Source organism: Staurois parvus, unplaced genomic scaffold (genome assembly GCF_062004578.1).
Source record: "Staurois parvus isolate SC_StPar_1 unplaced genomic scaffold, SC_StPar_1.0 ptg000054l, whole genome shotgun sequence".
Classification (NCBI taxonomy): Eukaryota; Metazoa; Chordata; class Amphibia; order Anura; family Ranidae; genus Staurois; species Staurois parvus.
The window spans coordinates 4051027-4064105 of NW_028317850.1; the positions used below are offsets into that span (position 1 = coordinate 4051027).

General features: G+C 39.5%; 1 protein-coding gene across 1 annotated transcript in view; it reads left to right on the forward strand.

Annotated features, from left to right (window-relative positions):
* The window catches only part of PRTG (protogenin), a 176494-nt gene that overhangs the window by 91442 nt on the left and 71973 nt on the right, over positions 1-13079 (forward strand). The window contains exon 10 of the mRNA XM_089668083.1: positions 2230-2418. Coding sequence (XP_089524209.1) covers positions 2230-2418 — 189 coding nt within the window. The remainder of the gene's footprint in view (positions 1-2229; positions 2419-13079) is intronic.

Genomic DNA, 13079 nt, shown 5'->3' on the forward strand with positions numbered 1-13079 from the left:
GGCTCTACTTCCTACTTTTAAGTGATACATAGTGGTTGTGCTTTGCTGGTCATTCTAACAAAACCAGTTTATTGATATCAGTTGACTGAGAACAATGTATGCCAAGTGTGGAAACATTTCTCATTAGTTCTTACACAGGGTGGCTGATTGGTTGCATGAAAATACAGAGCTCCCTCTATTGGCTTCAAATTTTAATATTTATTATAATATCACAAATTGAGAAGAGCAAGTTTGAAAAAAAATTGAAAGTCACAAAATTACTTTAAATCGGAACTTACCTTCTAAATGATCTCTCCAAATGCTGCTAGCTTCTGGTGGATAAGCACTTTGGGACCTTGCAATTTTTGTGCGCATGTGTAGAAATCCACCACAGACTTGTGACTTACTAACACAGTGCCTCCTGGGATAGCTGTGATGTAGCAATTTAGGTTTGCAGTAACATTTGGGGGATGAACAAATGCGAGTTGGCAATAGATTTTTATGTCCTTGTTATGTATAAAGATTCCTTCCCACCATTTAATGAAACGAAATTCCAGTGCTGGTACAAAATATATTTTTTTTATTTCCTGTGAGAACAATCATGCTGTGGAATTTGGTTGGAAGAACAAGACCTGGTAGGTAGGACTACACAGCTATTGGTGAAAGAGGTCATCCACAGCAGTGGCTTGTAAAGGTAAATAAGATTAAGTCAGGTAACCTAAAAGCTATGTAAGGGTCACAGAGGGCACTCTTTTGTGACAGAGACAAACGTGACAGGCATTCAACCTCTTTTTGTGCATTTCTTCTTCTGGGTCAGTAGAGACGTCTAGCAGTGGCAGGACTAAACAAACCTGTTTGTTCACAACATAAGAAGCTATGTAGTTATATCACATGTGATCCTAAAACCCAAGTGAAGTCACAAAATTATTGAGTGAGCCAGATAGGAAATGAAGAGTCTTCTATTGTTCCCATAGTCCTTTACAAAGTGGTCAGATAAAAATATTGGCTCCGCAATATTAGGCTACATTGGTTGATTGATAAGTACTGCACTCTATGTAAGCAGCACTGTCCTGGTCAGACAGAGCCTTTCGCTTTTTTTCATTACAAGCCTGCATCTAAATGATTATAATTTTGGAGTTGGCAGTACTCGTTATCATTAATAGAAAGGCTTTCCTTGCTGGTCATTGTTGGCCAACTCCTGGAATACCCACAGAATACTTAGAGGGAAGCAAGGCTTGCCTGGTACAGATTTACACCACAAGCAGCGATGTGGAGACTGGGAGAGAAGATAACTGTTTCCAGATCATAAAAAATTTCAACTCTTCATGTTAAAATATGCCTGTTGTTTATTCGGCCCCATGCCCATACAATGGTTCATACATACATAGCAAATAAAAAAAAGATAGCACTATGTTCAACCAGTTCTTCTGCTCAACATGCCATAACTATGAAGGTCTTCATTAGGCTAGGTTCACTTTTGTGCGGGTCTGTGTATGTTTTTTCTCAGGAATGGCAGCCCATTCATTTGAACCTGTACCTGTAGGAAACGTGGGGAAAAAGTCCCCGACCATTTTTTCTAAACGTGATTGCACAGATCTGTGTAGTGCTGCAACACCAAAACGCACTGAGCGTCTGCTAAAGAGTAGCACATTTTGCCTGCTGGTTGAGAACATGTGCAATTATACACACATTCCCAACCCACACATATTGTAACCTAGCCTAAGGAGCAAAGCATATTTCTTATAAACCAACAGGACAGTTATCTTAAAGCGGAAGCAACCCCTCCATCTTAGCCAACAAGATATTTTCAGTTCTGTTTGATCTGCAGTTGCCAAGGTGCTGCACATGTGACACCAGCCATTTGGGTGAGAACATAAACAACTCTGAAGGTTATCATTCACAACATGCCTTGAATATAACTCTTATGGGATATTAATAGGTTTAGATCCACTTTAAAGCAAGGAAGACAGAAGCTTTTTTGGGTGTCTGATTTTGAAACTCACAGCCTTCATAGCTAGGAAAGAGACATAATTGTTAGTTAAATGTATAATTAGCAATTCATAGTGGAGCTGTTACAAACTATAGAAATTGTTTTTGAGTAGGCTGCATTCTTTAACATTTTAAAATAGGGAGATTTTCATAGAAATTAGATTACAAAAAGAAGAGTGAACCATACCAATTGTAAGGTATATTGATCACAAATAATACCAATCCAATCCCAAACTGTAAATTATTTCTGGTATTTTGTAGCACCAAGGTCCCCAGAGCTGCGACTGGATCCCCTAAACTGTACAACAATAGCAGTGAGATGGCAACAGGATCCTGAGGACACTGCTACGATCCAGGGCTACAAACTTTACTATAAGGAGGAAGGACAACAAGAGAGTGGTCCGATCCTGCTGGATGTCAAGGACTTTGACTACAACATTGGGGGGTTAGGTAAGTGTGTGATGAACAGGAATTAGGTTGTTCACCTTTCTACCATCATGTCAATTCTGATAACCGTCTAGCTGGTAATAAAGCATATCTGTCAAAAAAATCAGACCTGCAGTAATCCTGTGTTAATTACAGAATGACAGAAGAGAGATTCATTTAACTAGCAGACACATGTAGCTTGTTGCTTGCTTTTAGACTTTGCTGATTTGTGGTATAGTTAAAGTGGTTGTACGACCTTACTGGTATCTCCTCTGGTTTATAAAGACATAAACTACAGTATGTGTGGTTTTTTAAATTGATATTGCTAAATATCTTCTCTAACACTGCCATTGTGCAGTTACGTGATCCCCCTCCACTCTGCTTCCCCGATCTAAGGAGAGCAGTGATAGGGGCTGAGATCTGAAATCAGCCAGCCAACAGAGAGGGATCACATGACTGCACAGCGTCATTGTGAGACAAAATATTTAGCATTATCATTTTTAAAAAACACACGCTTTACAAACCAAAGGGGATATCAGTAAGGGTGTTAGATATTGCAGCGGAATAGTGGCAGGAGGGGAGGGGATGGGTGGGTTTGGAGATCAGTTCTCACACTGACCAGGAAAGGACAGGTAGGGGGGGGTTTGGGGGGGAGTGACTAAGTTCTCACAGCAGGAAGGCATGTAAACTGACCACAGTATTATGGATCAGCAGCCATTATTACCGTGGTCAGCACACACACGTGAACACAGGAACAGGCAGGATCAAGCAGGTATTTTACAGCATAGAAGGCGACAATTTACACTGCAGAAGCACTATGCTATTTATCATGCTTTAAAGGAAAAGGATCTTTTTTTGTTTTTGTTTTTTTCTAGGGTTACAGCTACTTTAAAAAGTTGTTTAGGTGTTTTTTTGGATGTCTTTCTAAAATCAGTGCTTACATCTAGGCACATTAGGCTCATTGTCTGGTTACTGTCTCATTAGGAGTCACCCTGTAAGGCTGGCCACACACAAGTCATTTTCTTTTGTTCAGCCCGCTGGTTGAACCAAAGAAAATCACTTGATTCCCCCTTCCACACACTCAGTGTGGATGGGGGAATCCCTCCCGCTGAGCCTTTGCATTCTGACAGCTTGGAGATTTCCCTGCTGTCAGAATGCTCTTATCAACACCGCTGGCTATAACCGGTGGCACTGATCAAGAGGAAATTTTCCCACAGGCTGGTTGTACACAAGTCATTTGATAGACCAACTTGTGTACAACCAGCCTGCCCATGGATCGCAATTCGGTCAGTCTCTGCTGAACTGGATGAATTTCAATCCATGTATGGTCGGCTTAAGTGGAGCTCTTAGGGAAGAGGGGTGCAGCTATTGATAGACAGTGCAATCTGCATAAAAACAAGGAGAACAAGGCTACCCAGTAGTTTGTTAGCAGAGAAAGTGTTAGTGTATTGCTCTAGTATGAGATTGCGTATTGCCTGATGATTTTGTCTTAAACTGTTCCAATGTTAAACCTGTACCCAGAAGGCCTTATACCATTAACATTCTTTTGGGTTCCTATGCAATTCTGGTGTTATGTAATGCATTCGATTTCTGTGGGACAGCACTGTGGTCTAGCGGTGAACACTTATGTATTGCAGTAGTAGAGTTCTTGGTTTTAATCTCGGCCAGGATACTATCTGTTTGGAGTTTGTATCTTCTTCCTGTCTGTGCATGGGTCCCAAACTCCCAAGACATGCAGTCTGTTGGGCTATTGTCCAAATCAGCCCTAGTGTGTATGGGTATAGAAATCCCAATTGCAGATCCCGGTAACACTCTGTTCAATTCCTAGATTGTAAGCTCGAAAGAGCAGGGCCCTTGATCCCCTCATGTTTTGCATTGTATTGGTATTGTTCTGTCATATGTTCTGTCCCCCTTTGTAATGTACAGCGCTGAGCGAACTATTGGCGCTTTATAAATACTGTATAATAATAATAATAATAATGGCTAATGTAGCTCTGGGAACACATTTCAGGCCGTTGAGCAGCAGAAAAAGCAAGGTTCTGTGGTTAGAAGTGCACAAAAGATCACAACGTGGCCATGGTAGTAGGGATGGGGAGAATTCGGTATTTTGCCTTTTACAACACCATTAGATAAAAGAGAGACATGATAGGAAACAGAATAGATATAAGGGTTTATTAGAACCTGTAGAGCTCAAATTTCGTCTGTCAAGGAATTCTACAGCACAGCATTGCCCCAGGCCTCTAATATTCAGAGACAATGTAAACCTAAATCTTTACACATGGTTTATTTTATTGAGAACTTTAATATAGCAGTTGGTTCCTCTACAATATATCTCTCTGTATTTGTTCTTTATAGATAGAGCTCTACTATGTGTTTAGTGATTTTATATAAAACAGAGCTGTGAAGGAGACTGTGTGTGAACCACAAATCTCTATTTACGGATAATAGGCTGTTGCCAGCCAAGTCAGTGGACATTACAGAAAAAATGGCTGAGCTAACACAGAATAGAGCTTGATGAATTACTATCACAGAAAATCAGTGAGGGCGATTAATCAACAAAGCTTTCCAACAGCCGCCTGTGAGTTTCTAAACTTTATTAAATGTAGAAGTGTGTAGTTCATTTTCCAACCAGCTAGCCTCCCACTATGCTTTGTTTGCAAAAATGTTAACATCTTAAAGCAGAACTAATTTTTTTTCTTAATGTAAGCACTCTCAATTTGCGAGTTTAAAATAGTGCATGCATGTACATCCAAAATCTGCGTGTCTTGAAGCTTTTTCAGAAGGTCTTCCGGCTGCTGTGCAGGTACAGTGCAAGACCTGGATTCTCTATGATCTATTTGCTTTAGTTCTGTAAGATTCACAGCCCGGAGGTCAAAGGCTTTCTACACATTGCTCTTAGTATGTCATTATGTTGTTATATTTGCATAAGGGATAGAGACCTTTGCTGCACAGATTATTGTGTCACCTCTCAGTCCTGTCTGGTGTTCCTTTCTCTCCTTTGTTGACATCTTTTTATAAAAAAGTATAGCTGGCCATACAGGTAAGATTTTTGAATGTTTGTAAAAAAAATGTTCATCAGAACATTCTTTCTTGCCATCATTGAGTCAACTAGTTTCCTTCAAAAGTCCTTGAAGTTCCATCCAGACCTGCTATATGAATGTGATCCCACACATATTAAAACATTTCATTATATTATGTACAGTTTTTCCCAACTGAAAACGAAAATTACATTTAGAGTTAGAATATTTTTCATTTGAGAAAAATGTTCTATCCTGTTCATTCAAAATTTGTCCTCACTAAAACTGAAAACTGAACAAAGTTGCTCAAGAGGCTGGGAACTAGTTCCCTTCCAATCCTACCATTGCCCCCCTTTCCTCTCTTACTTGGTCACTTCTTTTCTTTAATGTTTTCCTTTCTTTCTTCTTCTCTGACTTTAATGTTTTCTTTTCTTTCTTCTCTGAGTTCTTCTAAGTCTGATGTCCTTGTATTTCTTTATCTTTGGTTATGTTTCTTTTTGTGTACTTTCTACTTTCCTTCTGAATTCTTGTTTTACTCCTAATTCCATATACCATGGGATTAATCCCTTGGTATAATACTTTCTAAAGTGTATAGTTCAGAAAGTTGGGTTTCAGTCATTCTTGTTTCCTCAAAAATATATATGTGGCAATGAATTCAGTAATGGCTACTGCTGCGTGTATTCTGGAAAAACATTGGAGAACCTTGTGCTTTTGGTCACCTGTTGTGACCCTGCATGAATCACTGTTTCCAGATATACCTCTTGTATTTTGTATTGCCAATAAAATAAACCTTCCAAAAAACGAAAGCTTTTGAACAAAATTCTACTGGTGTATTGCCAGCTTAAAGGGATATTAAAGGTTTGGGTTTTTTTACACAACAAGCATGTCATACTTACCTGCTCTGTGCAATGATTTTTGCACAGAGCAGCATCGATCCCCCTCTTCTCTGTTCCCTCGCCGATGCTCCTGGCCCCTCCCTCTTGCCAGGCAGCTTGCTATGGGGGCACCCAAGCAGGCTCACTCCTGAGCCGCTTCTCTGTGTGTCCATTCACACATGGAGCATGGCTCGGCCCTTCCCCACTCTCTCCTCATAGGTTCCAATGGCAACCATCACTGTTTCAGCCAATGGGGATGTGGAGTGCCGGAGCTCTCGTGCACAGCGCTGGATTTCGATCAGGCTCAGGTTAGTTTTAGGGTGGTCTGGGGGCACTGCTGCACACAGAAGGTTTCTTTGCTTTCATTCATAGAATGCATGAAGGTAAATAACCTTGAGCCTTTACAATCACTTTAACAAGTAGCAGATGATTGAAAAGGAGTCAAGGGGGATTGAGTGGGGATAGAAGAGCCCTATCACACTCTCAGTTGCTGCCAAAGAAATAAAAAACAAAAAATATCCTATATAGAAATTCCTATAAGAAATTATTACATCACTTCCCTAACATGGCAGCTCCATTTCATGACCTCCCACTATAGCCGAAGAACAGACTAGGCAACTTGGCATATGGGTAATATGAAATATGGACAATGCAACACAGATTTTAAATATGAATTCAGGCACAATTCTCAGCTTGCTAGTTTCAGAGTGTTTTCATTTATAAAGGTACTTTAGTTTTACTTTAACATATTGAGCCCAAATTTAATAGGGCCATTTCGCATGTAGGATTTGATACAGGAACCCAGAGTATGTACAACAAGTATGGCGCTTACACTGTACCATATATATCCTTGCCATGTGCAAACGTATCCTCCAAACAGTTTTAAAGTTTGATCAAATACATATAATAAAAAGATTGATGAAAAACATATAATAAAAAGATAAAATATGCAGTGTCAAAGTCCAACTCCAGTGTGTCGTATGTGACACATTATCACAGTCAATGCTTTGAATGTGGCTGCCACTAGTGGAAAATCAGTCATACGTAAGTGTCTGACACAGAGTGCACCCATTGAACTGCATAGAATCTTCTTCGAGCTGGAGCACTGGGCTCTGCTTTATGCTGCTTACAATTATCCAGCGTGGCCATGCCTAAGCGAATTTCTCTATACTCTCGGAGAATGTGTGAATGTCATGCACAATACAATACTAGTCAACCTTTACAAAATTATACCAACTTGGAAATCCCAGCCATGCTTTCCCAACCATGTTCTCTCCATAGTAAATTGCTTCCATTAGTGCACTTCATATGTATGTTTACTTTCCAGTGATTTGTCTGTTCCTAGACCCTTTAACCTGGCTGCAACATTGAAATGACTGTAATTGAAACAAGCAGCTGAGCATATTTTGGGATGATTTACGACATTCTGTTGCACTACCTGCATGAAAGTAATTATGGGTTGAATCTTTGTCGAAATGCTCCTGCGCTTGAGGTGTGTTACGTAAATATAAATTATACAGAGTTATGGATATGTCCCTTTTAAATACTGACGGTTCTGTCAGTTCTCAATAATTGCTCTAGTTCAAAGCAGAAAGCTCATGTTTTATTGACTATATCTGCACAGGCAGCTGACATGGTTACATCAAAAGCATTTCACCTTTAATGCCTTGCCCAGATGAATAATGAAAAACATTATTTGCATGTTAGCATTGCATAATCTATAGGTCGTGGTGAGGTAGCAGCACACTCTAATTCCTTAATGTACATTTTAAAAATGAGAAGAAACAGTGATAAGAACTGAAATGAATATGCATTGTTCAGTGTGTACGTTATATACAATTCTTGTGCTGTGGCTGGGATTTGAACCAACAACCCTAGTGCTGCCAGGTGGAAGTGCTAACCATTTAGCCACTGCGCTGCCCCATATAAATATAAAGGATTTTTATTATTTTATTTATGCAACATACTGAACCCTTTTTAAAGTGGAAAATATATTTATAGGGACACAAGCGTTGAAGAAATACTTTACTTGTATACAAAAACCCACCAGCACTCTAACCAAGACACCCCCAACCCAAGTGATCACTAACTCCTGCCTGGCAATGGCAGGCTCCACCAGTTTTCAGAATCCGTTGGGCTGAAATCTTCTCCAGCACTGCCCATGCCTGTCCCCATAGACTTTAATGGTACCATACTCCTAGCATCTCTGGTTAGCATCTATCTCCAGAGAAGATTTTGCTGCTGTCAGGCAGAGACAAGTAATTGTAGGATATGAAAAGGAATGCGCTCACCTGGTGAAATCCCAGCACAACTTTCACTGCCAGTGTTTGCCAACTTTGAATATCTAAGAGTAGCATTTTTTATAGTAGATAGAAAGGCATCTACTACACAGTGGCCAAAATGGTAGCTAATATATCCCTTTGGCACCCTCCTATCATAATTGTTTTTTAAATTGCAAACAAAATGTCTTTTGTTTGCTTATATGCAATTATGTGACTGCTCATCATGTGCGCAGCTTGTTTTTGTCCCTCCCAGTGATGGAGATTTCCATGAACAATGATGTAGGCAGGTAGAGGTGATAAGCTGCATTAGTTTTCATATCCTCTTTCGAATTCAAAAGTTTCTCTTCACTGTGCATGAACTGTATATGTGCCTGAGCTCCAAGAACACCCTACTGCACATGTGCAGTGAGTGGAAGCATCTGAACCCAGAAGAGGATATAATATTAATTAAGGGACAAAGCTTCTGGGTACCGACAACACTTGGAAGATCAGCCATTTCAATAGTGGCCGTATCCCTGTTTCCACCCTGGCTCAGGAAGTATGAGGAACTCAGGGCAACATCAGGATCAAAGGTTTGAAATACATCTGTAATCTAAAGATTTGAAAATAGAAGATATTCTTAATGGTCATATGTACTGTAGGTCCAGTGGAGCGAGTGTATTCAGAACTCCCGATCTGCATACTTGCTCTCAGATAGTGACTTGTATGGAGGATCAGCATGGCAGCCAGCCAGCTAGCTTAGTGAGTAATGGAAGCCGTGTATTGTCTCCTATGACTGGTTTTCTATATCAGTCTCTTTTTTCAGTCCTTAGGCTTCCATTCCTTACCTACTAATTGTCTCAGAACACCACATAATGCATGTGATTGGTGCAATAAACGATGTCACTGTGCTAGCTGGGCCTGTCCTATTTTTTACACAAGAACTCATCGTAAGCAAGCTATGAAATTTTAATTACTGCTAACATCCTGATTAATCAGTAAAATGAAGAGGGGTCATAATGTAATTAAAATGTCTTCTTATAAGTAGGTTACGATATGTGTTAATGTTGAAATTCTTGAAATATTATATTGAGAAGGAAGACATGATAATGTCTGACACATCAAATTCTATAGTAGGATGAAGACATTTCTCAACAGGTTGAAAATTATTGTACAATCCATCCAGTGGTTGGGGAAAGAAGGGTTTGAGTCTAAATTTAGGTTGGAGGCACACCTTTGCTTTTTGATAATGCACATTAAAACACGCAAACTGCAGTGTGAACTATTTATTTTTAAAAGCACTGCAACACACCTTAATGTAGAACTCGGCAATACTCCTATCTAAGTCACTGCTCCAGGCATTCCCAGCCATTGTCAAGCTCTCCCCTGCAGCTGCCACTGACACAGAGGAGCCTAATCATGTGACTGGACTGGAGCGGACGGAATAAAGGTAAGTATATACATCTTTCTTACACAGGTCAGTCAGCATAGGTGTTAGGAGATTAAGCATGGAATTCTACAATAACAGACCTGCGGTTTAGTGTACCACATGTACAGATGCGAACCATCGAGCGTTGTGGTGCTCTGGAAAAAAGCAAAAGGTTCAGGTGCACACTGCAAATGTGTGAATTCCACCTCAAACTACCAGATAAAAGAGTTGCAAGTAACCACTTTTAAAAATAAAATTCAGGTCTGGAACAGCCAGCTTTTGTTATCCATGTACTTTACTATATGTAGTAGAGAAGGGAAAGTACCACCAAAGTATGGAAGAGAGTTTAACATGCACACTAATCATAACTCCTTTTTTTCTAGTTGGCTAAATTAATCCGTCACAAACTAATAGTTATCTTTTATCTGTCTGTGACATTAAAAGGTTTATCTGTGTGCATTTTTAAATACTCTTCAACCTAAGTGGACTAAATATATTCAAAATAAAAAATGTCGGTCCTGATATAAAGCAGATGGATAGTGGTGAGTATAATATACAGCACTACACACACAAGTCCTTTGCTGGAAGGTGTGATGTGAAGTGTCTGTTTGACAATCCAGAGACCATTATTGCACATTTCGGAAGTTGTGTTTTTCATTCTTCCATTTTAATTTGAATGTGTCAGTGTTTTAATGGGTTTCTTTGTGGCCAGCACTTTGAAGATTGAGTTGTCCGTATTTCATTAAATGCTTTGGAGGAAAATGAATTATGTGGCCATTTACATGGAGTTCCGGAAAGCTTTTGTTGCTGGAGAATTTATGCAAGCCCCTGTGTCAGGTGGGATTCTGGACACATAGGTCATGGGGCACAATTAGGAGACGGGAAAGAAAGGAGGCCATGATGTTGACCAGAGAAGGTCTGTGCTATTAGCATGCAGAATTGCTGATTAAAATTGCATTTGGCATAACACACTTTATTTATCCTGCTCTGTAAACAGTTGTTTTACCTCTAGTACTGATTTCATTTCACTGTTAGCGCTATTGTTTTGTCTTCTATGATAAAATGAACATAAGGATTATCACCATTTAAAGTGACTCTGCTACTGCGTTACCAAAATGTCGAAAAGCAGAACCTGCGAAAGAAGAGGGGTTATGCTCCCCTGGTCCACCACCCATTCCTTCGCACTTCACTCTGTTTAGGAAATGCCGAAAAAATGTTAATGTTTGGCATTTCTTGGAGCGTGAGAAGCCTAAGGTCCCTAGCACACACTGGGGTAGATTTACTAAAACTGGAGCACTCAAAATCTGCTGCAGCTGTGCATGGTAGCCAATCAGCATCTAACCTCAGCTTATCCAGTTAAGCTTTGGCAATAAAACTTGGAATCTGATTGGTTTCTATGCACTCTCTAGCTAGAACTGCACCAAACTTTGCACTCTCTAGCTTTATTATATAAACCCCACGGTGGTCTCTTCTCCTGACCCTTTTATCACAACTGTCCTTTAGGAGCTGGCAGAAGACACCACAGAACATTTTTTAAAATTGATAAACAGAGTTGCTTTAAACGCCTCCTGTCCGGTCGTTGTATATAAACGGCCGGATGGTGGCAGTGCAGGGGTGGGTGGCCATTTTTAAACGGCCTCCCCGCCCCCTGCTTGTGCGCGCTCCCAGGTAGCGCAGCACCGTGATCCGGTGCCAGCTGTGTCCTTCGGACACAGTGGAACACTGATCGTAGTATAGGATCTCTGTGCGAGGTCCCGATCATGTGATCACTGATTGGCCAATCAGTGATCACATGCAGAGTAGCAAGCAAGATGTCACTTCTGACATCATTGCTTACTACGTGTGAAATCTGTGAATGATCACAGAGGTCACATGGTACAAGGCTATTCACAACAGCCTTGTACCATGTGACAAGCTGATACCAATCACAGCTCACACAGAATTTCTCAATGGCTGCAAGAATGCAGCCAGAGAGAAGGAGAAATGATTGCTTTTACAGCCTTTATGGGTGTATAAGCAATCGGTGTAAAAAAAAAAAAAAAATCTTCATCACCCCCCACAAGTAGTACAGCGTCACCATGGTGACACTGTACTGCTAGGGTAACAGTATGTTAAAAAAAAAAAAAAAAAACATAAATGATAATATAAAAAAAAATAAAAATGTAAAAAAATCTTTTTAAAAATTAAAATTTTTGGTTATAAACTAATTTAGGTTATTTTTTTTTTACTAAAAAGATAACTGAATACATTTTGGCCAAGATTTATAATGAAATATTTATTTGCAAAATTTTATAAGAAAAACACTTTTTAAGAAAAAAAGTGGGATTTTTCTTTTCTTACTTTCAATGATAACTGTAAACAGGACAAATAGAGTGGGTGATTTCCTTAACGGGGGCACAGACAGCAATAAAAACCTGAAGGGTAGTCTAATCCATCTCTACTCCATCCAAAACTAAAGAAAAGTCTTGCCTTTAGTTGTACTTTAAGTCGAAACCTGTTGCACCCTCTACATATAGACGTACACAGAATTTACATTGTAAAGGTTTCACATTTTACCTGCTAGGGGAGATAGATTGCTGCTGTGTAAAAACTAGATATGAAGGTAGCAAACTCCATTTTGGAATATATTTTATTCATTTAAGTAGTGCTGATTAATTTCATAAAATTTTACCGAAGACCAATCACATCAGGTTCTCTCCATTGGGTCCTTGTCCTTACCACAAGTATTTAGATGCATGCACACATGCACAAGGGCCACATTTGGGTATGTTTTTCAATATAGGAGCCACAAACACTTAAAAAAAAAAATACAAAAATACAGCAGGAACTTAAAAAACTCAGTACATGGTTCTGAGTAATTTGCATACTCAGGCAAACTGCCAAGGTTTTTTGCACCTCTGGAGGGGTTTAAAAATCTCATGTGCTACATAGGAATGTACAGACTGCTGGAATTACCCACATTCAACAAGTAACATGAGAAAAATGAACCCCTTTACAATTATTTTTAAAACATCAAGCAAAAGAAAATCCGTTTTAATTTAAACAATATTTTGCCCTCTAGTATGTAACTAAATATTTTGTCCTTAATGTGGTGTTGAAAACA